Source organism: Herpailurus yagouaroundi, unplaced genomic scaffold, assembly GCF_014898765.1.
Source record: "Herpailurus yagouaroundi ecotype Mexico unplaced genomic scaffold, PumYag 164, whole genome shotgun sequence".
In the NCBI taxonomy this organism is placed as follows: domain Eukaryota; kingdom Metazoa; phylum Chordata; class Mammalia; order Carnivora; family Felidae; genus Herpailurus; species Herpailurus yagouaroundi.
In genome coordinates, this window is record NW_024412405.1 from 1106396 (window position 1) to 1132468 (window position 26073).

General features: G+C 53.2%; 1 protein-coding gene across 12 annotated transcripts in view; it reads right to left on the reverse strand.

Moving 5' to 3' along the window:
• Positions 1-26073, reverse strand: part of ATP11A (ATPase phospholipid transporting 11A) — a 122196-nt gene that overhangs the window by 43976 nt on the left and 52147 nt on the right. For all 12 annotated transcript variants that reach the window (XM_040487045.1, XM_040487044.1, XM_040487043.1 and 9 more), the window contains exons 2-10: positions 20457-20579; positions 13026-13115; positions 12162-12242; positions 8189-8296; positions 7435-7563; positions 5317-5420; positions 4805-4855; positions 2196-2260; positions 1274-1355 (exon numbers count right to left, since the gene is read on the reverse strand). In XM_040487045.1, the coding sequence (XP_040342979.1) occupies positions 1274-1355; positions 2196-2260; positions 4805-4855; positions 5317-5420; positions 7435-7563; positions 8189-8296; positions 12162-12242; positions 13026-13115; positions 20457-20579 (833 nt within the window). The remainder of the gene's footprint in view (positions 1-1273; positions 1356-2195; positions 2261-4804; positions 4856-5316; positions 5421-7434; positions 7564-8188; positions 8297-12161; positions 12243-13025; positions 13116-20456; positions 20580-26073) is intronic.

Here is a 26073-nt window from a genome sequence, read left to right on the forward strand (position 1 = left end):
TCACTGCTTCCCGAGGGACCTGCTTGCCCTCCGTGCTGTGTTCCCAGGCATCTGGGGCGGGCGTGTTATCAGGACGGTTCCGATGAAAACTTTTCCATTTTAGTTCATTCTCACAGATGCATCCTGTAACTCATGAAGCATGACAGCAGAGTTGGTTTTTTAAACTTTATTTATATGACAGTTGATAGTGCTTTTGTATAGACAGTTGATGGACCTCAAGCCAAATGCGTGGCCGGGAAACAGAGCAACGTGTGAGCCACCCCCCCCCCCCCCCCATCACCGGGCAGGGGCCCCGGGAGAACAGAAGCTTGCACTGGCGTGTGATTCTGGGGCCACAGGGAAAGTCTCAAGAACAGGAGAGGGCAGTTCACGCAGCCACACTGCTGACTGTGCGGTCCGGGAGTCCAAGATTCAGAGACACCCAGATGTCCACCCTTCGGCCACTAAGCTCCAACCAGTGAGTTCCCCAGTACCACTGGGGCAGGAGAGAAATGCCCTCCGAATAGGAAAAAGGCTGAATCCCTGGCCAATGGCTCAGCGGATCTTGTGAAGAAGGCTTGAGTTTCCAGTATTTATTTCTGAAACCTATTCATCAAGGTAACACCTGGAAACAGAGCATTCTTGCTTATTAAGAGCCAAATCTCCATTTTCATATTCGGTGTAGCCGTCGATGGACGGAGATGGCAGGATCACATTCTGAGACCAACCTGCCCGAGGCAGGCAGCAGACACCTGACAGTCTTCCCAAAGATCCCCAAGTCCACCCCCCCCCCACCCCCAACGTGTGGAATAACTTGTAACCACCGCCAAGTGAAGGATGCACTTGAACAAAAGGAAAGTAAGACAACATTCTGGGCCACATTTTCTCACAAATTCAACTGTCCTTGACTAATCATGGTAAGGATTTTACTGTTTAACGAAAGGAAGATTGTTCTCTCTGCTTATGTTTCCCTCAGAAAAACATACGGTTTCCAACAACCCCAAAGCTGAAAGTGACCCGATTTTGACATTTCCATGGATTGGTGAGAGGAGCTGCTGGGACTCTAGGTGTCCACAGGAGGGAGCCTGAAGACGTAGGCTGAACGCATGCAGCCATTTGCTGCCCCGCAGATTGAGACCATCTGTCTAAATGCCCGGTGCTGCTGTCTCCCTAGAGACCATGAAGGAATTACTAATGAAGCCAGAAGGAAAATGCTTTCATGTCTACAGGGGCTCATGATGGTTCCAGGTCATGGAGCTGTATGCACTTCAAACAAAGGGGTACTGACACTTACTTTTCTACAGCAGATCGCTTCTGGGATTTTGATTGGTAATTTAATGCCATCTTGGTTTCCATGCCCGTGTAGATAGCAACACCTGCAAGGCAGAAGACAGCAGTTAGAACAATAACACAGGCTAACCTTGCCTTCACGCAGGAAGCTGCACACAGCTGCAGTAAATACAGAAGTTTGGACAAAAGTTGTATTCTAAATTTCACTAGGCAAGCTAGCTGTTCATAAAAAGAGTTCCACAACAGGATTCTTCAGACTAAAGAAATGTTTTTTTTAGGTGGTTCAGTTGGTTAGGTGTCTGACTTCGGCTCAGGTCATGATCTCGGCAGTTTGTGAGTTTGAGCCCCACATCGGGCTCTGTGCTGACAGCTCAGAGCCTGGAGCCTGCTTCGGATTCTGTGTCTCCCTCTCTCTCTGCCCCTTCCCTGCTCACAGTCTGTCTCTCTGTCAAAAATGAATAAACATTAAAAAAATTTAAAAAAAAAAGAAATGTTTGTTTTTTTCCCATGTAGAGATCAATCTCTACTTTTTCTTGAAGCTCAGGTTTTAAGATATTGGGTTTTCTGACAACGGGGCACATGTGTATATTTTTAAGTTGTCTCAATTAAAAAACAAACATAACCCACAGAAATGGGAGACGTTACCAAAGATATGCAGGCGTTGAGAGAAATCTGCTGTGGAAACAGACTGTGAATTCTCTCGTGGACATGACTCTATGTTTCTAAGTCAAAAACTACAGGCACTTGATACGCAAGTGACACCCTGAGACCTCACTGCTTCGTCATCCTCAGCACGGGTTTTCACTGGTGCCAGAGTCCACTCAGGGCACGGAGAGCTCGTTTGTGACAGCACTGTGGACTTTAACTGCTCTGTGCACCTTAACTTTATAAGCTGTTAGTACTAATTAGCCAACCGAGACACTGACCGAAGATCTTCTCAGTGTTCTTAAGCGTCGCTCCTCTGAGAAGCAGGTTCTCTGACCCCAGCGGCCTGGAAGGATAGAGGGACCAGAGACAGTAATGCAGCAAATAGAGGAAGGTGCTACGGGCACAAAATCGAGGCCTGCACCTAACAGACTTGGTTCCAAGAAGAAATCGCGTCTCCGAAGAGGTGCTTCTATCTGGACTATGGAAGTTAGCCTGGCTCCTCATAAGAGCATGCGGCCTTCCCCTGGGGGGTAAGAACCACTCTATGGGGGAACCCAGCGGCTGGCACTCCACAGCACCTGCCCTCAGGGCACCGACACGTGTGCGGCCCCGTCAGGAACGCGGACTCCCAGCCTGTCCAGGCCGATGGAGGGAGGCGGGCTGACCCACAGGGTCCTACCAGCAGTGCCTGGACACGCGCTCCTAACAGGCCTCCTGTGAGCACCGCTGGGCTGGGGGCCCCCGACCGTTCAGGGAGAGAGAAAAGATGATGTGTGACTCGGGAGGCTTCGGTGGACTCCACCGCATCCTCAGAGAGACTCCACGAGTCTCACAGGATCTGGTCTTGCTTTCAGACGGAGGGGCTGGGAACGCTGTGTGCAGTCATCAACACGGGGCGGGGGGCAAACCCACACGGACCCTCCGGGGGCAGGTGGCCTCAAAACCCGGAACCGCCATGTGCCGCCGCTCTGGGCAAGCCACGGCCAGGAATTTAAAAGTCATCCGCGTAGGAATGAGCAGGGCCCTACGCCCTCAACGGCCACGGAGGAAACCTGCCTTTGCGGGGTTCGGATTCTCATCAGTTCCCAGGAGGAAGAGAAGGAGGCACAGGCTGCAGCCTTGCCAGCGTTGCTCAGTGAGCGCGCTCACATTCCCTGGTGGGGCGAAGGCAAGTGCTGTAGCTTTTCAGTGTGTGCCACGGGCCTTGGCCCCAGGGAGCCAGCTGCCCACAAATGCCACGTACTTGTGGTGCGTCCGTACGCTTAACCGATGCAGCTCAGGACCCCTGCTGGCTGAAACGAGGGTGGGAGGCTGCTGCTGGGGCGCACCTGACCGGACGTGCCTGCCCAGGGTGGCCCTGTGGTCTGGACATGCGTGCCCGGCCTGATGGCCACGGAGGCTGCGCACGCACGGTCATCTCCTGTTACCCGTACCACCAGCCTCCGCCAGCGGCACTTAGAGCTCCTGTTGGACGTGCTTGTGAAAGCAAGCGGCCCTTTAAAAAGGTGTCTCTGGGAAGTCTAAAATAATTTACTTTAAAAGGAACTGTGCATCTAGTTTGGACAGAGGACGGAGAAGTACCACTCTGAGTGGATTAGGAGCAGGATACATGATCCATCACCATTCGCTCGCACCACAGATATAAACGCCTTCCACACTCATGTATTAAGAGTCTGCTGGAAAGTATAAATACTTAAAAAGCAAAACAAGAATTAGTATCAAAACGTGAAATATGTTAGTAATTACCTCCCCGCTGCTCAGTGCTAAACTTCATCTGACCATGAACCACGAAAAGCCGGCTGGCTTTTTCGGGCTCATCCCAGCGGCATGGTGAACGAACCCCTCTCTACTTACTCCTTCAGATGCTAATGCTCACGAGAAACAGAAGCACAGGTTGTTTCCCCACAGGAACTCCCTGTGGATTAGCATCCGTTTATGAAAGACCACGGCCATGCCCCACGGCCTCCCTAGCACTACTGGGTACCAGTGCTAAAATGTGAAGTGCACAAGTCATTTCTAGAAAATAGAATTTCAAGATTGTAGGAGGAGAGAGGCCCCAGGGGCTTACCTTTCAGTAACAATTTATTTTCATCAAAGTCCCCCTGAAATAGTTCTTACTGCTAGGCAGTGGTTTTCTCTGACACATAAGGTGACACCAGGGTATCAACGGTTTGGATACCACTTAAATCGGAAGAACAAGAATGTCTCCAAAAGTGAGGTTTACAGAAAAGGTCAAGTCTGAATCCTACTCAAAGTCAACTTCCTAAACTGTCCGTCTCGGCGACCTGGGCAGCAAAACCCTCCAGAGTGGGGAGCAACGTCCAAAAGACACACCCACAGGCCTGCAGACACAGGGAGACGGTGCGGCCCCCGGGCTTCAGCACTGACACCTGGAGGGTGCGGGTCCTTGTCCACAACCCACGTGTGTGACGGGTCCCAGACTATGACAGGTGAGCACACCTGCCTATCACCCACATGGTCCCCAGTGAGGCACAGCCCCTTAAATCTAGACACAATCTAGAACCAAAACTGTCCCAGTGACAACTGTGAGTAGGTGCTTACGTTCCGATAAAATGTCAGGAATCCCTCAACCTCACTGTCTACAAGGTCGAAGGGCATTTCCAACGGGGGCAGCAGCTAACGGTTAGAGGGGCTCCTGACACTGGGGAGAGAACTTTTTCCGTGAGTGCCATCAGGTGTTGGCACATATAGCTGTGTTCACAAGAGAAGGCACAAAAGACAGCGGAAGCTGGACCTTTTGTAAAGCAGAATTCTGTCTTCAAAACCCAACGGAGCAGCAGCAGTGGAAACCTCTTATCAGTAATCTAAGAATTCACTTGGATTTGACAGCGGGGGTGAAAACGCCCACAAGCGTGTCTGTGCTCACCTCACCACGGGGTCATTCCGATCGCTGTAGACGTTGATGCGGCCGACAAACCTGGCGACAGAGAAGCCGGGTCACTGCCTGCAGCGGTGGCCAAGACGCAGGGCCAGGCGCCCTCCTGCTCCCTGCACCCACCTCCCAGATCCCGCCGGGAAGCTCGAGGGTTGGGATCTTTACCTAAATTCCTCCCCAGTTCCCCCTTTACTTTCTGTCCTTATTAGCCCTTGACTTCAAGGATTTTCCTTAAAATCGGTTCCTCACGTCACAGAAAATTACTTTTTCTTCAATAAGCTTGTTTCATTAAAGCCAGTCCAAATATCTGCATAAACGGCTATAGATCGTAATGTTGCTGAACCATGAAAATTTCTAAGTGACATATTTCTGGTTTGGTCTTCGTTTTTATGCAGCGGTTTTATACGGTCTTTCCAAACAAGCATGGTGCTGGGTGTGGCCGGTGCAGAGCAAGGACACTTGGGGGGACAAAGGTAGTTACTGGGAGCTTGTATGGGACTCACTTGTACAGGTCGGGCTGGGGCTGCTCACACTCAATGGTGGCGTGCAAGCCGTCAATATCTTCTTCAGTATGAAACCCCTTAGTGTCCTGAACGGCATAGTGAGTCTGCAGACAGACAAGAAAGGTGAATTCACCACCAAACCACCGACGCAACCCTGGCACCCCTCTAACGGGGGCAGCACCCACGTCTAATCTGCTGTGCCTACAGCTAAGCCCGATGACAAAGCTTAGTTACCACATCAGAGAAAATGTTCACACAAGTAACATGTAAGTGAACGTGTAACGCAGTTTGCGGGTATTAACAAGTTACAGAATCACATGGGGCTACTGTTGTTCCTCTATTAGGTGCCAGAAACTTCCGCTCTTGCCTGCCACCCTCAACTTCAAGCTAACAGCTGTGGGACATTCCTCTGTAAAGTGGGACACTTGGATCTGCCATTGTGACAGAGTTAATGTTCCTTTTCCTCATGTGAGGTCCTACTGTGTACACGGTGGTGTCCCTGGCATCACACCACCCTTGCCTGGCGCTGCTGGTGAGCGTAAGTTTTCACCACACAGCTGCCCGCTGGGCCTCTACCGATGGCTTCGAGAACCGAGCAAGCCTCAGACCCTGGAGGGCTCGTGGGGCAGCGACAGCAGGGCCAGCCCCAAGCAGACGTGCTGGGTCTGGGGGCCCCAAGAATGGCATTTCTAACACGACCCAGGCAATGCTGATGCCCCAGCCCAGACGCATCACCAACGTGAACGCCTGGACTCAGAGTCGGAGTGCAAGGGCCCGCTAAAGACAGCATGTCTCTGAACGCCTTCTGGGCCTCCCAGAAATCAAGTGTGGGCAGGAAAGGGCGCCATGAATCAAAACAAGCAGGAGACACACTTGAGCAGCAGCGGCAGTATCTACAACACCTTGGGGCACCCGCTGTGCACCTGGGGCTTTGGGAGACTAAGTCTATCCTCACAAGAGCCCCTGGAAGACAAGTCTGTCCCATGGATGCTGAAACTGCAGGGAAGTTCAAAGTGCCTGCCCGAGGCCACACAAGCTGTAAATGTGACCAGTGTGGGGGCCTCGCTGTCTTTTAAGCAAAGGGCTCAGGTAACTCCAGCCTCCGGGCCAAACCCAATGTGCAGAGGTGACACCAGAGAAACACAAACGGGATGCTGAGCATGGTAGCCAGCAAGGTGCAGGGGGGCGTCCGCCAGCAATGTGTGGGGGCAATGGCCGTCCCATCTCACGTGGAGAACAGTCACGTGGCCGGAGACTGCAGCACCCGCTTGCCAGCGACGCCGGGGCACCCTTCCCGCAGGACAGGCGCAAGGGACAGCCCGCTGCCAACAGCCAGGGATGCGTGGGGCACCGGGTGTCCCCGCGCCCCCGAGACCACAGTCACCGAGTCTCCCGGGATTTCCTTACTTAGTATGAATGGTGCCAGAATGTTAGGTCTCTCGGGATCTGTATGTAGGAAATGTGCCCAAAAAGTCCCGCACGGTTCATGCAAGGATGTGAACTATCCGTGAAAGAAAGAAAACCTCTCTTTCTCATGGCCAAATTCCACTATTAGCCACAGCTGGCTGACGTCTCCCACACGGTTGGGCCCACTGAGCTACACTCACTTCCCTAAACTCCATGGAAGCTTCCAGTTTTTAAATAATGAAATCCTTAAAAGTAATAGTGATATCTTCTACTCTTTCGTGACCATTAAAGTTCTGTAGCACCAACTGCCAGAACAGAGCTCCACATGGAGTACAAGACATTAATTATAAGTTCAGAAAATCCTGAAGAGATTCTAACAAAAAGGCACTCATTGAACTAACAGTCACTTAAAATCTAGACTCTTGTGTGGCTTTTTACATAATTCTAGTCTAGCCAAGACACTAAATGAAAAATTTCAAAATTCCCACAGTCTACTCATTGCATCCTTAATTTGGCCCCTTGGCTAAACGGCACAGCTAAGAAATAACATGAAGTTGCCTCTGTTAACCGTGGTTGGCTGCCACAGACCCTGAGGGGCCACATGGCCAGCACAGCCCCCTGGGGTGCCCTGTGACCACTGGGAGCACTGTGTTTGCAGGCACAGCAGGGCTGGGGCAGGGCCTGTGTGGCCCCAGATGAAAGGCACGGTACTTTGTGACTGGATTCCCCGTCTAAGCTGGCGGTCGTCACATGGCAGGTCCCGTCTCCACGGCTGCTGGAGAGGAAGATCAAGTCACAGGGGAAGGTCTCGTCCTCCTTGACCATGACGATGTCCCCCACCTGCAGAACAGATAGACAGCCTCGGTGCAGCGGCCCCATGGGGTCCCAGCGAGCACTCCTCAGGATAAACCTTAGCAATCACACTCTCTGTCTGGGTACATGCTTCCCACTGGCTAGCACAGGTGTGAAAACCACTGCCTAAGTGACGCCAACATTTAACAGATAATGATGCATGAATGGTTCACTGAAACAGGAAATTAAAACGAAGGCTTCAGTGAGGTTTCTGTCCCTATTTTCACAGTTTCCAACCAATGGAATTCACATTAATATGACTTTGCCTTGTTCTAGAATAAATTCTTTAACAGCGTGTTAGAACTTTCTCTATCGTGACTGGTGAGTACAATCTCATAAAGTTCAGACAACCCTGATGGGCTCTGTGAAACTGAACTTCTCTAAAAAATCAAGTCTATTACAACTTGAAAATAATAAATAAAATTAAAGTTAAGAAAACAGATAGTGGAAGGCGCCTGTTTTAGTAAGAAGCGTTTGGGGAGGAGGTTGGCCTCCAGCTGTAAAGAAGCAATTCCAGACAGAGGTTCGGCTCACGTAGCACCCGCCATGTTGCCGTGTTCTGGGTTTGGACTGTTCTGCGTCTGGGCTAGAACAAACCACCAGTGTTACTCACCCTCAGCTTCCGGCTCTGCTTCCGGACCAGTTTGCCATGCTGGATGAAGTGCACCGGGCACTGGTTCATGGCATTGTCCGCCTTATGGCGAAGCCAGTCCTCATAGCCCTGGAGGGGAGAGAAGACGGCCCTGAGCCCATCATTCTAGGCTTTGCCGGACGGGCCACGGCTGCGACCTGCGTCCCGCTGCAGCCGTGGACAAGCGAGGGGCAGAAGTCACCTTTCTTCACGCTGACACCCACCCCCCAGCAAGTACTGCGCTTTTCCCTTAAATGGACCCCAAATCTACCTACTTCTTCATGGCCCTGGCCACCACCCTGCCCCATCCTTCCCTCCAGGAGGTCGGCCCCTGCTTTCTCGTGCCTCCAGTGATCAGGACACACCAGCCCCGACTTCTGCTGCAGGGTTCTAAACTTTCCCCTGTGGGACACGCCTCCTCTGTCTGTGCCAGAGACCACTGGGGTGACCACGCATGGCTGCCCACCGTCAGCACCATGGCCACGGCCTCAGAGGCGCCGGGACCAGCTCAGGCGGGAGGGTCTGGGCAGGGGTCCCCCGTGCCCCTTCCTGCAGGCCCAGGCAGAGCCTCACCTGGTTCCCTGCCCCAGGGAGCACGTCACAGCCACTGCTGGCAGTGTGACCACAGTGTACGTGTGCAGATGTGTGTGCAGGGGGCTCAGAGGAGAAGGTCTGAGCTGCCCCTGGAGGATGCTGAGTGGTTGTCCTGTAAGGCAGAGACCACAGCACAGGAGGTGCATGAGGGCTCAGGAGCAGACGTGGGTGTGGCAGGGGCTGGGCCAGCCTGGAGGGTTGCAGACAGCGTGGGGCAAGCAGAAAACCAGTTGGGAAGGTGGGTGGGTGGCCGTGGAGGGCTCACTTGAGTCGCTGGGGATTTGGACAGAGTTGGCAAGATGCTTGTCAGAAGCCATTTAGCGCCCACCTGGGACAACCCAGGTGCTCCCCGAAGGGGGCTTTCTCAGCTGCAAGGAAAGGCCTTGGATCCCCTACATGTGCCAGCTGGGGTCACTGGGGAAGCAGGGCTGAGGAGGGGAGGGCCGAGGGCCGTCCAGAACAGGAACCAGAGCATGGATGAAGGTGAGGAGGAGAGGGGCAGGGGACAGGTGGAGGGGCAGAAAGCCAGGTACCCTCAGGAATGGGGTGAGGGGCTCAGGAGGGGGAGAGCTGCACTTGGCAAAGGTGAGGTGGGAGAGCACAGGTACATTTGTGCACCAGGCAGCCCGGCAGCCTGGCAGTCACTGAGCTCCGCCACACGGGGGTCATCACACACCCTTCCACAAACCCTTTGGGGACATGTAGCCGGGGGCGGGGGCACACAGCCTGGAGGGCACACACCCCGGGGGGCGCACAGTGTGGGGGGGGGCACGCAGCCTCAGGGGGCAGAGGGCCTGTGCTCGTGGAGCCAGGCAGCGGGTCAGGCCGGAGCCCTTGGAGAGAAGCCACATGCCAGACCCCATGGCTCCCCTGCAGGGACTCTGTGGGCCACGGTGGGTCAGGGAACCACTCCGCCAGCTCTGGGCTCTCTGGGCCTGCGTGCAGCTCAGAGGAGCGGGGTCGGGTCTCTCCGGGCCTGCTGAGGCCCTGGGTCACGCAGACGGCCGCACGGCAGCAGCTGCGGGCGCGGGCCCCCGCGTGTTCCCCATGGGGTCGGTGCGCGCTCATTCTCAGCCAGGGCACTGCGGTGGGCGGACCGCAGGGCGCCACGGCAGCGTGGCAGGCAGTGAAGACCTGGCCGAGCACACGTGCCCCATCTCCCGCCCTTTGCTGAATTTCTTCAAGTGCCTTTAGGAAGCCAGTGCTTCAGGTTTATCTTCCCGGTCCTGATCTGCTGCGTGGTTTTGGCAGGACCCTTGGCGTCCACAGGACCTTGGGACATGTTCCGCTCCATTTCTGCCTGCCTACCATCACCACCAGCTTCCAAGAGCCACTGTCCCCTTCCTCTGTGCCCCTCCTGAGGCCCTCTCGTGGGCTCTATACCAGCTTCTTGGGGACAAGGATGGTTATTCTCCCGAAAACACATAGAGAAGCAATGGAAACACCTCACTTTACTGTGCCCACCACTCAGAGCAGATCCCGAGAGGTGGTATACACACTCAGCCCCTCTGATCCACATGCCAACTCCTTCTCTCCCTTCCTCCTCGGAAAGACTCCTTCTGATCACGGTTTTCCACTTTTCTGACACGTGTGTCCTAAACAACTGAAGTGTTTACGTGCTTACAAATGCATGAGGACAACGCACCGAGTATTTCCTTTGTAACTGAGTGCGTCACTCAGTGTTACGTCTTCCACACTACGTGGCTACTGCACAAGTAACCCCAATACGTGTAACGAACGTATCGTCTGTTACCTCACTGAAGGACATCTTGTCCCTGGTTTTTCTTCCACAAAGAGGCCTGCAACGAACATCCCAGGACACCTTGTGGGGCCTCCATGTACTCTGAGACGCATATAATACACACCAACTGCACATACTGGACACCCTCGGACTACGGGTCCCACCATTGACAGCTTCTGCCTCATCCATTAGTGCCAAATGGTTTTCTAACATGGCGCCACCACACTGCCGTCAGCGGAGAGTGGATGCGTTTCACTACATTATTGTCCCTGGTTGCTCTGCAGGCTTCTACATTTAAAAGCCAATCAAATGGGTATGAAGCAAAAGCGTTCTGTTCAAATCTGTATTCCCAGATTACTGAAGACTGAGAAATAAAACGCAAATCAATACGAAGAAATCCTTAAATGCTGCTCCCAGTTCTGTACTAAAAAAACACTAATGCAGACACTCTCACACTGAGGACCCACTAGGCTGGCTGGCAGAAGACAACCCAGAGGCGCTCTTTACGCACACACACTAGAACCTGATTCCGTTCTACGTCCTTCCTCAGCCTACAGAAAATCACCGCAACACTGGCACCCACTGTCACCCCATGGCTGTTCTCATACCACATCTCATGTAAAGCACATGTTTTGTTCTCTTTATTTTTATCTAAAGGATAACACCAGGAAAGCATGGCTTTTTCAGCAAGAATTTGACCACCAATCATTTCACTAGAAGCTGCCATTTTACAAATTATCCAGATCTCCCAAATGGAAGGTTGATGTATCAACACCGAAGTGCAAAAATCCTTGGGCTCAAAAGTTTGCAGCAGATAAGCAATCTTTATCTGGAGCACATAAAGAATTCTGGCAACTCATCAATGAAAAGATGCTTCAGCCGATTTTAAAATGGACAAAGGTCCTTTTCTCTGAAGACGACGTAGAAATGGCCAATAAGCACAGGGAAAGATCCTCAATATCATTAATCACCAAGGAAATGCAAACCGAAAGTACAAAGAGCTACCTCACCCCCACCACGTGGGAAGTGTGGCTGCGACAAGGGTAGACCTCTGGTGGCCAGGGGCTCGGGGAGGGGAACAGCAGAGACTGCTCGTGGCCTCCTTCTGAGGGGATGGGAATTTTCCAGAACCAGACAGTGGCGATGGCTGCAGCACTAACATGGCTACGTGCACGGTGGAAAGAACTGAGGCGTGTTCTTCTGCCTGGGTGGCCCCGGGAGAACAGCTCCCTGCACACGGTGAGTTGGGAGTCAGCATGCTCTGGTAGAAAACTGCATCCCAGACTCTGCACACAGCAGGTGCCTACAGCTCAGACGGTCGACGGTGTGGACAGGCTAAGAAAAGCCTCTAAAAACAGATACCATCTCTGGTGGCTTCTGAATGTGAACACCTTGGCCTCCCCCTCAGACTCATAGGGCGTCACGCTAGCTGCCGCGTTACATAATCTCTCTTATTTTAGCTCAAGTGTCAATCGAAGGCAGTTACCAAAATGAATTTCTAGAACTTGGTTAAATTGTCTACGAACTAGCCAACACAAACCAGATTACTCCGCTTTGGATAAAATGCGATGTTATGTAACAGGGATGGTGATGCCTTCCCTTTTTCTGCAGACTTCTTACCTGTTTGATGGCCGTGACTGTGATGACAAAGAACAGTGGGAGCCCGCTCGTCACTGGGCTCGTGGGGGTGTCAATAATCAACTGCAATTAAAACAGAATCGTAGGGCCATTCTCAAAAACACGCATTACTGACGTTAGACAGACCGGTTGGCCCTGTAACGCCAACGAAAACATTTGCTTTTGCTTATTCCAAATTGTTTTACTGTCACCCGCTTTATCCCCCGACTAGAGGTCAATCAGATTGGGGGTTAGTCATCCTGTTTCCTACAAAACCGAGGGTAGTTCGCTCTAGTTAAGGGATCTGCTTAAGGAAACCTTGCCAACAGTGGCAAAGACACAAGTCTGATTCCAGTGCACATCTTAATTTTCTACTCTGCTTTCGGCGCCAGGCTTCAATGACAGTATTTGAATAATTTAACGGTGGGGAAATTCTGTAAGTCCTTCCACTGCATTTCGCGTGACTGAAGAAAATGTGATTGCTATTCTGAAAACGAATTGGACCTGCTGTTCCCTGATTTGGACTCTGGTTTTCTCTCCTTTCTCTTCCTCTCTGTGATCTCTTCAGAGCACCATGTGCACTTGGGAAGGGGCTCCACATAATAAAGCCGAGCCTGGCTGCTGAATTTCTCCTAAAGACCAGGTAAGCTCCTGATTCCCCTCCAGGACGGGAAGGTGGTCACAGCCAAGTCAGAGGAACCAAAACACTTGTCCCTGAAGGAAACGGGTGGGGGACGTGTAGATAAGGGCCCTAAGTCCTTGTTCACCCTCCTTAGCCAGCCACAGTTGATCACCTGGGAATGAAGGTCACTTATTTAGAATGTATGTTTGAGGTGATTAAAAAAAAAAAAAGTCCGCTGGCCTTACCTGTACCAGAAATATGATAAGAAAGTAAAAGTTGGCTATTCTCCTGAATTGTTCAAATAAGTTCTTGGGTATGAAGTTCCAAAACGTGTACTGTAGAGAAGAAAAAACAAAGAGGTGGCATTGCGATCACATTTTACTTTCTAGTGTCACTCTGCTATACAACGATGGTGCTGGATTTCAAAGCACAAAATGTTTAGATACAAAACTCACCATTCAAAATTTAGACTTTTGTAGCTATTTTATCAATTGGCTGACCGTGAATACGAACTGCTGACACAGAACACGTACCCCAAACGTAGCACACGAGTTACCCAATCCCAGATAATCGGACATAACACAATGTAGTTTAATGAAAGTTTTACCATTAAGGTCTATTTCATGCCATGTAAACCTGTGACTGTTAAAACATTTACGTTCAGCATTCTTCCCTCCATAGGCTCTCTTTGGTCTTGTGACAGTGTTACTAGCTGGCAACAGGAAGCTACAATAGAAGTCGGCATCACCAGGCGGTCCTGACTGCCTGGAGACATCCCCGAGGCTCAGGTGTCCGGGGTCAGCCCCAGGCGCCTCTCTACATGGAGGGCTTGGAAGGATAGAGAGGGGGACTGGTCCTGGCCGCCTCCTAATCTCCAGACTTTTGATTTTTCCCCCAGGAGGAGAATTTCCTCAATTTTTGTGTGGCAAACAGCCATGTCCCAGAGGTCACTAACTTCCAGTAAACACCGAGCTTGATGTTGGTCTGTTAGCTCTGAGTATTCCCAAACCCACCCATTGGACCCACCCCAGCAACCCTTCCCTTCTGTGTCCTGTCTGATACCAGGCCTTTATGGGCTTTGTGTTTTGCAAATATTTCCTGTCGGTGGCTCGTCTTCTGACTCCCTTAACAGTGTCTTTTGAAGAGCAGGAAAATTTAATTTTAATGCAGCCTAGGTCAGCAGTCTTGTCTCCCACGGCCAGTGCTTCCAGGGCTGTGCCCAAACTCTCATGGCCCTCCCCACGTTGTGTGGATTTTCTCACATGCTACCATCTAGGACTTCTACAGTTCTGTGTTCTACATTTAGGTCTATGATCCATTTTGAGTTAATTTTTGTGAATGGTGTAAGAACCGTGTTGGGCTCATTTTCTGTAAATGGACACCCAGCAGTTTCATCACCTTTTGGGGAAGAGACGGTCTTTACTCCATTGTGTTGCCTTTGCTCCTTTGTCAAAGACTGGCTGACCATCTTACATGGGGGTCCATTTCCAGGCTCTATGCCGGTCCACTGGCCACACTATCCTGAGTGCTATGGCTTGACATCCAGTCTAGATGTTGGGAGGCATCAGCCCTCCAACTTCGTTCTCCTTCAATATTGTGTTGGCTCTCTGGGTTTTTGCTTCTCCGTACAAACTTTGGAATCAGCATCCTGATGTCCACAAAATAACCTGCTGGGATTCGGATGAGGATTTGGTTGACTCTATAGATTGAGGTGGACAGAACTGACATCTTAATGACGACACTAAGCCTCCCCATCCATGAACACAGAATGTCTCTCCATTCACCTAAATCTTTTCTTTTATCACAGTTTTATAGTTTCCCTCACATAGATCATGTACATATTTTGTTACACATATGTGTTTTTCCGTTTTCTCATGCCAATGTAATGGTGTTTCTAATTGAGAATTCAACTGTTTGCCGCTGGCCTTGCTCTGCTTATGAGGTTTTGTTGGGATTTTTCTTTGGCATTTTTCTCTGCAGACCATCATGTCACTTGTTAACAGTGGTTTCTTCCTTCCCAAACTGCGTATCTTGTATTCCCTTTCCTTTCTCACTGTATTAGTGAAGACATCCAGTAAGACGCTGAATGGGAACGGCGGCGGGGAAACTTTCACCGTTCTCAATTAGGATGAAAGCATCTCTTTTTTCATCATTAAGAACGATGTTGGGGCGCCTGAGTGGCTCAGTCGGTTAAGTGTTCGACTTTGGCTCGGGTCACGATCTCACGATTCGTGAGTTCGAGCCCCACATCGGGCTCTGTGCTGAAAGCTTGGAGCCTGGAGCCCACTTCGGATGCTGTGTCTCCCTCTGTCTGCCCCTCCACTGCTTGCACTCTGTCTCTCGCATGTTCTCAAAAATAAACAAACATTAAAAAAAAAATCTTTAGAAGAACGATGTCAGCTGCGGGTTTATAATAGATGTTCTTTATCGAGTTGAAGAAATTCTCCTGTGTTCCTGGTTTGCAGAAACTCTACATCATGAATAGGTGCTGCGTTTTGTCAAGGACACACTAGGCTTTCATTTGAGTGCAAACAAACTGAGAACCAAAAAGCAGGTCTCTGGGTCAGGAATGTAGCCGCAGACACTAGCAGAGGGCGGGGAATTTGTGGCTCCGTCTTTACCTTGGTTTCTCAACCAGAAACAAACAACCCCCCCCCCCAAAAAAACCAACCCTGACTGCCAGTTCTCCCAAAGTATCGGCAGTGTCTTCTCCGCCCCCACAAAAAACCAACCAAACCAAAAAAACCCAAAAAACAAAAAAACATGATCTGAATTCTTAATTTGCTGCCCTACCTCAGGCTACTCTGGCTATTCTATGGAATTCAGAAAGTATTTCCTCTGGGGGGCGCCTGGGTGGCTCAGTTGGTTAGGCGTCAGACTTTGGCTCAAGTCGTGATCTTGCAGTTTGTGAGTTCGAGCCCCATGTCGGCTCTGTGCTGACAGCTCAGAGCCTGGAGCCTGCTTCCGATTCTGTGTCTCCCTCTTTCTCTCTGCCTCTCCCCCACTCATGCTGTCTCTCTCTCTCTCTCTTTCTCTCTCTCTCTCTCTCTCTCTCTCTCTCTCTCAAAAATAAACATAAATTTTTTTTTTAATTTTTTTTTCAACGTTTATTTATTTATTTGGGACAGAGAGAGACAGAGCATGAACGGGGGAGGGGCAGAGAGAGAGGGAGACACAGAATCGGAAACAGGCTCCAGGCTCCGAGCCATCAGCTCAGAGCCCGACGCGGGGCTCAAACTCACGGACCGCGAGATCGTGACCTGGCTGAAGTCGGACGCTTAACCGACTGCGCCACCCAGGCGCCCCCATAATTTTTTTTTTTTTAAAGAAAGTATTTCCTCTTTATTCTACTGGAAAACACATGGCCTTTGGGGTCAGACCCATATCAAACCCTGGTCCTGACACTTAGAACTCCAGTAAACTTTACTGAATTATCTGAATTATTTAAGGACTGTGTTCCAGTTTTTTTCACGTGTAAAGTAAGTACCACAACACACACCCAGAAAGAATGCGGCAGGGATCACAGTTCTGGCTCCAAGTGGCACTAAAAAAATTAACAGGGACATTAAAATTGTATAGCTTGACAAACAATACAAACACAATCAATCTTCTTAAATTTTTAAGAAAGATATATATTTTTTTCTCTTATATGGGCCATAATGAGTCAGTTACTTTCCACTAACTTTTAAAAGGAGATGAAAAGAAACAGAAGTTCGTACGCAGGAACAGCATTTATGTCTCATGTCCGTGTTTCTGTGACCAGCCTAGAAGGATCCTTTGCTCTTCACGGATTTCCTGACCCAAAATGGAGCTGTCTTCAAGGCCCTACCCTGTGAAACCAACCTCATTTCCCAGCCCGTACTGACTGCCCGCCAGTCAACCAAAAACTTCCCCAAATACTTGTAATGTGTTACTTGGTAGCAAAGTCACAGGAATGGAAAAAGGTCCTCCTGGAAACCCCATCCTCCACCTACCGAAAAATCGAAAGATGAAAATCAAATGCTGTAGAGGACGTGCCTCGCCAAGTGTCGGGTAGAAAGTGGACGCACAGATGAAGCCAGCACTGCCGCCCAGGGACAGCCACTGACACTGGTGAGAAGGATGTGAGAGATTATCACATCACTGACTTTTTACATATTTTTGAAAGTTTCCACGTTAGAAAGTTTTCATCTTACGTATAAAAAAATAAAACAGAGTGTCATCCACTGCAATCCTTCCAAGTGGGGAGTTTCGTGAAGCCTGGAATGCTACGTGTATAATCTGGTCTTGTCCCGTTTTAATGCTACCGTTTCTGGACTCCTTATGGCTTCCCAGATTCTAGAGTGCAAGGGAAGCAGCCCAGATTTGGGCTTGAAAGCCACTTACATGATTGCTGAATTCTAATCAGGCAGGAGAGGCCACACGGCAGCTCAGACATTACACTTTGTAATCTTCTTACTGCGTGGGATAAATTACTATAATAAGTCATTACCGCGGATGGTTAATATGGTTGAAAGGAGGGTCACTAATTCCTGATGGTGTGTGACAGGGTGAAAACCCATGAAATCATTTAAGTGCGTGTGACTGTGCAAACGGGTCAGCACCATGTGGACAGCAACCGTAAAAGGGGCATCTGACAACACGTAAGAGCCGACGAGCTGCAGACGGCTTCATCTTTGTTAAACAGTGGGTGTGGAGAGTGTGGACACGGGCAGGATGTCACGTGCGACTCAGACCTTCCACGGCATCAAGCGCCAGCTCCCCGACCCAGTCCACAGACTGCAGGTGCCTGGTGTCGGCCGTGCCAGAATGAAGTCCTCGCCTCGCCCCTGCAGACCCTGCGAGGAGTCCTGAGTCCCACAGGGCGGCCCCTGCTCTCACCTCTGTCACGTCGCGGACACTGAGCACCACGGTGCATGCGCCCCATGTCACAGACGCCTCCCGAGCACCCGGCTCTGTCTGTGGTGGTGGCCATGGTTCTATTCCCGCCGGGAGTGTGGCTCAGGACAAAACACAGCCTGCCGGTCTGTCCCAGTCATGGCCAGGAAGAAAAGTCTGGACAAGCCCGGCACCGCTCTCTACCCCCAGACGGGAACACATGGACAGCACCACGCAGTCCTGACTGTCAGGTGCCCCAGAGCGGCTCCCCCACCGTGCTGTCTTGACGGTCCTGATGCCGCCCCGCAGGCCAAGCGAAGCTCCGTGGAAGGAAATCCACACGTGGAGCTGGGCTCTCTTTCTCTCTCTCACTCACGGCTGGGAGAACAGGACGTGGAAACCAGTCACGCCCGACTGGGGTCATTAGGGTTACACGCTGAGCAGACAGGGTGCTGGCCCAGCAGGAGGCGGTGCCAGGCCTGTGGACCTGAGGGTCAGGGTCAGGCTCGCTGCTAAGGCTCAGTTGCAGGCTCTGTTCTCAAGCTGTTCCTCCTCCAAGGGGCTGGGCTCCTGCATGGCGGTGGCATCACGAGGTTGCTGTGGAGCAGACACGATGCTCTCACAAGTCCTAGGACCACCGTCTGCCCACGTGTGACTGGCAGACACCATCCTCCCTGGCCAAAAGTCACAAGTGATGCAGCTTTCTCGGAAGTACGCAGTGACTGCATAGCCTCAGCCTAGTATCAGATTTGTGGCGTCCTGAGGGCAGACTGGGGGCCACATGGATGTTGTGTCCCATGTACAACCTTATGGAACTGATGAGGCAGCACCCGACCTTCTCCCGAAGCCGGATCCACTCATGCTCGAGCTCAAGTCCTGGGCACGGGGCTCTGTGTGTCGTCAGAAGGAAAGTAAAAGTGATGCGCTGGGGACTCCGTTCTTGTTTCTGCTTCATCCCAGGCCCCTGCCCAGTGTGTCTCCCCCAGAAAGGAAATGGAACTCCAATCACTGCTGACGTAGCACCGGCACTGCCGGGAAAGCACGGCGAGCTTGGCAATTTTGCCCCTGGTGTAACTTTTCACACAATAAAAGCTCTCTGATTAAATGCAATGAGGCTTACTGAGTGGAGACTTCTGTGCATGGAAGAAGTCTTGCCCAGCAGTCTTTTCTTCTGACAGAAATGTTTTCTTCCCAAGGAAACATACATACATTACAGCAAACATTCTCCGGGAACTGTTGTAAACTCAGGTTTTACAAATTCAGTTCTTTTTCCCATGTTCTGAGCCATCTTTTTGTTCTTAATATTTATTTGTTTTTGAGAGAGAGACAGAGAGACAGCACAAGCGGGGGAGGGGCAGAGAGAGAGGGAGACACAGAATCCAAAGCAGGCTCCAGGCTCCCAGCTGTTGGCACAGAGCCCAATGCGGGGCTTGAACTCACAAACGGTGAGATCATGGCCTGAGCTGGGGTCTGATGTTTAACCGAGTGAGCCACCCAGGTGCCCTGTTCTGAGGTATTCCAGGCCCTGTTCTGAGGGGTTCCTGCCGTCGTCAGGAACCGAGGCAGCGTGGGGGCCCCGGTGCAGGAAGGGCAGGGGACAGCGGGTGCCACCGCAGGGGGAGCAAAGGCGGCAACTCATAGAGCGTGGAAAGAAGACGGGACACCTCAAAGTCACCGCAGGAGTATTTGAAAGGAACAAATGGAAATAATATATTGGCTGTGACACTCGAATCAGGACAGAGTCGGGAACGGCATTTAGAAATCACCGAATCTGGTTCTCTCCGGTGAAAACAGTGACAGGGGCGCTGGTCATAAACAAGCCTCCTTCAGCGTCCAGCTACCTTCTACCATATGCCTCAAGCAGGCCCTCAGACCACCCCAACCAGGTGCTTTGTTTTCCAGAAGGTTCTTCCGCTCAGTCCTGGGCAGAACTTTCCACATCAACCCGAAAGGATGGGGGCTAGGACTCTCAGGCCAGGCTTTGTCCCTGGAGGGGGAAACCAGCCGAGGCGGGGAGCCATCGGTGGCCGAAGGGCCTGACAAATGTCCCGGGATGGACACTGGGCAGCGTGGGCGGTTTCGTGGCGCCACCTCAACGCGCTCACACAGCACCCGGGTCCACGTTTCCAGCGCACTTCCCTGACTCTCGGTGCGCCTGTACTGCACAGGGGCTGACTGTTAAGAATCGTTAGAGAGTCCTGTTGAGGGGGGGCGAGTGGGGGGTCTCTAGTGAGAGCGCCACCTGAGACTATCAGGTTCACACAGATCCCGCTGCCAACACCTGCCTGGGAGCCTCCTGTCACTCATCCGGCTGGGCAACAACGTGCCACACTCATCGCTTGGGATTTTCCTGATGAGCAACTCTGGTGACTAAAGCTATTATGGCTGTTGTCATTACTGTTGTTTTCTGTGGCAGTTTTAAATAAAATAGTTCCATTAAAAAAACTGCCTTAAAGAGAAAGGCTTGTCTGTTCTCAACTCTTCTTAATTTCAGATACTCTGATAGTTTAAAAAAAAAAATGTGCTACGTCCCCCACACGGATGTGCGCACGGGGACACGTGCCCGGGATCACGTGTGTCCCCCACACAGATGTGTGCACCAGGACACACAGGCACGTGGCCAGCCAACACACACATGGCAGAAGCAGGCCTCGTATGCCCTGGGGTGATTAAAGGGAGGTGACGGGAATGCGGTCTGTCACCGGCTGTGGGGACAGGCGTGGGACACGCGTACCAGCCCCACATGGACTGGTGGCGGGTGGCAGCGTGGTGATAGCCCTGGGAGCGGGGCGGGTACCCGCCACAGGGACACAGCTCACCTTGGAGGAGACGATTCTGTTGTCGGGGTGTCTCTGCGGGATGTAGGCCTCAGCACCTGGGGGGGGCTCCCTGTGCCCCACGTAGATGGTCCGGCTGTCCACGCAGTTCTCCTCGCCAGCACACTGCGGAGAACAGAGCGCCGTCAGCACAGGTGACGGACCCTCTCCGGAGCGCGAGCTGTAAGGTGTGTCCTCGCTCATGGGAAGAGTGGGCTCCCATCACTCTACCCCCACGGGCTAAGTTCCTCAAGGAACTGGGCCGAGCCAGGCGGTCTGCACCCGACAGGGAAGCCCTTACAAGCTGGTGGTCAGGGGAACAGACGTGGCTGGGCTCATACGCAGACAGAAGGCCCAGCACGGTCCCGACGCTTCCAACAGAAAAGGCAGCCCCCTTAGAAACGTGGTGGTGGGTCTTTAACGACAGGGTGAAACTATGAGTTCACGATGGAGCTGCTGAGCTGTTTCGGGTCCCCCTGCTCAAGGGCCCTCCTGGGAAGACAGGAGGCCGGCGTCTGACTCTACCATTCAGTATCACGTGCGCGAGGCACCCAGTAAATGTCTTCTGACAGGAGAACCTTTAAAACACCAAACCAGACCCTGTGCCTTCAGCACGGAGGTGCCTATGACACTGCAGCCACAGATGAGAGACTAAAATGCAGCCCCATACAGCAGCCCGCCCCCGGGTCCTGGCACCCCCAAGACCAGCAGACCAGCCCAGATCCTGGGACCCCCACCTGGCAGCCCCATACAGCAGCCTAGCCCAGGTCCTGGGATCCCCACCTGGCAGCCCAGCCCTGGGTCCTGGCCCCCGCCATACAGCAGCCCAGTCCGGATTCTGGACCCCTGACACACAGCAGCCCAGCCCCGGGTCCTGGCCCCCCCAGTACAGCAGCCCAGCCCCGGGTTCTGGTCCCCCCCCAAGACCAGCAGCCCTGCCCTGGGTTCTGGTCCCCCCCACCAAGACCAGCAGCCCTGTCCCAGGTTCTGGTCCCTTTAGACCAGCAGCCAAACCCCGGGTCCTGGGACCCCCAGAACGGTAGCCCAGCCCTGGGTCCTGGGACCCCCATATAGCAGCCCAGTCCCGAGTCCCGGGACCCCCAATACAGCAGCCCAGTCCCAGGTCCTGTGACCCCCCCCATTACAGCAGCCCAGCCCTGGGTTCTGGCCCCCTCCATACAACAGCCCAGACCCGGGTCCTGGTCCTGCTAGACCGGCAGCCCAGCCCCAGGTCCCGGAACCCCCAGACCGGCAGCCCAGCCCCGGGTCCTGGGACCCCAGACTGGCAGCCCAGCCCCAGGTCCTGGGACCCCCAGACCGGCAGCCCAGCCCCAGGTCCTGGCCTCACACTCTGTCAGCCTGTTGGGGTACAGTGAGTCATGGGGGGGAGGAGGTGGGAACACCAGCACTGCAGAAGGTCAGGGTGACGGGACAGGAAGAGAGGCGGGTCAGGTCACAGCTCCGACTCAGCTGTCACTGAGACATTGGCCTCAGGCAGCCTCACAGCCCCTGAGGACAGTGACAGCCCCTCACTCACGGTGGCTGACGAGGAACGAAAGCGGGAAACGGAGAACAGGAGCAGGAAGAGAACCGCACGGCTGTGGGGAGCCAGAGTGTTCCACCCGGCGCGGCACCCACCCTCGCTTGTGGAGCCAGGTGGACGGGGTCACACAGGCCAGCAGTGTCCCTGTGGGCTGAGGCGAGGACAGCCTCACGTCACACTGTTTTGCTCTTATTGCTTGCATGGCATGGCACGGGCCTACCTCCCGGCTTCGAGGGGTCAGAAGTCTACAGATGTGCCCCCAGCACCGCGGGGTCCACGGTAGCCGCCCGCACGCACTTTCCCTCCGTGCCTTCTCTAGGGCCTGGCTTTGCCGGATGTCCACGCGGACTGAGGGCAAAGACCGACTCGGTCCCCAGAACTCCACCCGTTTCCAGAGACATGCGGCAGGGACATGGGAAATGGTGCAAGATCACCGGAGGGAACGGGCTGGGCCCCCAAACTGGCAGGAACTCGGAGTGGTGCCCCAGGAGCCCACGATGCAAGGGCCAGGCCGCGTCCCCGCCGCCACGGCCTTTTCCGCTGCTTCCCCGTCCAGGTGAGGCCACCAGTAACGGGTGCTGACACAGCGGCGTAAGAGCTTTACATACAAATCTAAGTCCCGGACATCCCTTCATGCTCGAGACACAGCCGCGGATGCTTCTCATTCCCACGGATTCCAGAACTTACGCTAAAAGGAACACGTAATAGAGAAACCGGAAAGGAAAGAAAAGCATTAAAACATGACTTGTAACACAAAAATGAGAACCCCGGGGGCCCTGCTCCTACTTCAAAGCCAGCCGCTAGGCTTCAGCCACAACACCGACTCTGGAAGCCCCGATCCTCCCAGACAGGGGACGTGTCTGCGGTGCGTGGAGGGGGGCCTCCTGGCCGCGTCCAGCCCACGACTTTACCTACTGCACGTCGGGACACTATGTCTGCCTACGGGACAAGACCAGCCCAGAAAAGTGACCGAACACCAACAAGCACTGGGGTTTGCCTATGTCACTGCAACAAAAAACCCGTTTGGGAGCGAGCCACGTACTTACTGGATGAAAACTAGGCTGTGCGTAAGGAAGCTACCTTCATGCTGTTCCCCAAGGAACAAAAAGAAGCAATGACCCACAAGCTTCGGCCAGACCTGCTGCTTCTACGAATAGACTACGAGTCGGTGGGCAGAAAGGCCATGGTGACGTTCTGCTTCTGGCTGACTCTGCTCACCAAGAGGTCAGTGTAATAGCGCCCTAGGAGGGACACCAGGGAACGGCGCTTACAAGGGGTCTCGTGTGTGGCCCTGACACGTAGGAAGCGTCTTTGGGTTCAGACCAAGACCCAGGTGAGTTCCGCGTGCTGTTCTCTGCAAAAATGTCCAATTCTGAGGAAGCTAAGACCAGGTGTGCAAAACATATAGACAACACGTCCAACAAGATGCCCCCGGAGAAAGCGGTTCACGATCACGCCCACATCATGCATGTGCCCTGCAGCTGACCGGCCCCGTGACTATGGACGTGTGATTCAACATTTCTGTGTCCGCTTTGTCAGCAATCCTCTGCTACTCTGCACACTTAGTACCTATTAGCCCCAATTACACAATTTCTTTTTTTTAATGTATGTTTATTTTTGAGGGGGAGGGACAGAGAGAGGAGACACAGGATCCACAGTGGGCTCTGTGCTGACAGCAGCGTCTGACACAGGGCTTGAACTCACGAACCGTGAGAACGTGACCTGAGCTGAAGTTGTTTGCCTAACTGACTAAGCCACCTTGGCGCCCCTCGTCGGTCTTGAACCAAGTATGCGTCACCTGGTCTGTTCTGCAACTCTGCTAAACACAAAAAGGCAATTCTGTCACTGGGAGCCCTGAGAATGAAGGTGTGGGTTGTCACAAAACCTCCCGAGGGCAGGAAGACAGACACGCCAGCCTCTCTTTCTAGGGACTCGTCTTGGATGGGACGCCCTCTATGACATGAACCCTGGAGCCCTGGAGATGGCCAGGGACACTCAGCAGCAGTACAGGCTCCAACACTGATCGTTCCTTGTCAGCGCCCTGGCTGCACAGGGGGCACCTGCACGCCCACAAAGGCCACCACCAAGCCCACTCTAAAGTGTGCACCTGACCTGTGCAGCAGGCTCCAGCGCCCTCGTGCCTCCAAGAGGCAAACCCCACCCCTGTGCTGTATTCACCAGGAGCACGGTGTTCCCCCCCCCCCGGGGTTCCCCCCCCCCCCCCCGCTGCCTGGCGGGTCAGAGTGGGGAGGAGTCTCTTCCTATTTCCACATGAATGAGATTGTCACCTACAGGAACAAGGGGGCAAAAGCCTAAAACTACAACAGGGGGCAGGGGGCAGGGGGCTCGGTGAAACTGTTGGGTGCAGGCTGCTCCAGGTGGGCATGCTGTTCCAGAAACGAGGCACCAGGAGGAACCACAAACAAGGAAGCCTCTTCAGCAGCGAGCAAGACCGGAGAGCAGAACCCCCGCATGCCATGGGGCTCGGCTCTCTCAACCTGCGTACCCACCGGCAGATCCGGGTGTGAACGATGCGTCCTCTGAGGTGATGGCACAGTGCCCTGTGGGTCACATGCCCCGGAGGGCTCAGCGCTTCTGTCCCACTGAGCTGGGAATAAAAAGTCCCACCTTTGTTCCACGGCACAGAAAACACTGCAGACAAATTGGACCGTTTCACTAACATGTGCAGTACATTTACGTCCAATCTGAAAAGATGCAGGCAGATGGTGCAGTTTATTCCAGCAGACTGTGTGTCACTAATGGGCTCTTACGATGCTGGTTGTTGTGTGAACGTATTCTCTTACACAGAAAGGGTGTTAAATCCCGAACACGTGTAGGCATGACTCGGTGGACAGAAAGCTTATGGCAACACAGCAAACCCTCCGTCGTCCACTTCTGACCTCGATAAAGCAGCTGACTCTGAAACGGTTAAATTCACCAAAGATCCGACATCCAGTCCGTTCACATCGCTGAACGGCTATTCAGACAAGCTGGGAGGCAACAGAGCACACTGGACATTCACCATCACGAGTGGGTGTGAGGTACAAATCAGAACCACAAGGACACCGCACTTCACGCCGCCCGCCCCCCCCCCCCCCCCCGCCACGGAGGCAGGTGCAGGGGGCTGGGGCCTCACCATCATGGCGGGATAGTGGAGGGGACAGTCCTCCACTTCCCCAGGAGGGTGAAGGTGGAGTCCCCAAGCGACGCAGAGATCCCACCCCTGGTTTCGCACCCAAGAGAAGCGAAAGCGCAGGTCCACATAAGCACGTACACACACGTGTGTCCACGGCAGCATCATTCACAACAGCCGAACAGTGGAAACAACCTGAATGTCAACCAACCGAGGGACAGACGACAAGGCTGCTCCACCTACACAATGGACTTACTATGCAGCCATGAAAAGAGCACACGCTATAGCACGGGTGAACCCTGAAAATGCACGTAAGGGGGAGAAGCCGAGAGAAAAGGCCACGTGCTGTAGGGTTCCATTCATGCGAACTGTCTAGGACATGCAAGTCCAGACAGACAGGGCTTGCCAAGGGCTGGACAAGTGACCACGGCTGGTTTCTTCTGGAGGAAGACATTCTGACTGGGGGCATGGCGGGCGCACAGCACCAGGAACACGTTCCAGCAGACACCAACGAGTGTCCACGCAGAAGGGTGGCCCCTGGGGTGGGTGGGTTACACGTCACTGGCAATGACCGATACACACGCTTGAGCGAGCGGCATGCGGCCACATGCACACGAGGTCGCCACTTGTCATCCCGGGAACACGTGGGCAGTGCCACGGTCGAGGGTCACGCAGCTCGTGCACACACCCACCACACGCACAGTCCTGTGGTTCCAGCTCGTCCTCCTTCGTCCTCTTAGCGGGAGAGGCCGTGCTTGTGTCTGAACCTTTTTCCCCTTTCCAACCTTTCCCGCAGATTCTACAAACAGAAACCTTGTAGGAAGTGAGAAATCCAGCAGGGGGCATGACACAGTGGGATTCATACAAAAGACCTCATGTCTGTGGTGCCCGGTTCGTGCTCTGTATGAGTCTGTGGGCAGATGATGAGTCACCCCGGTGATGGG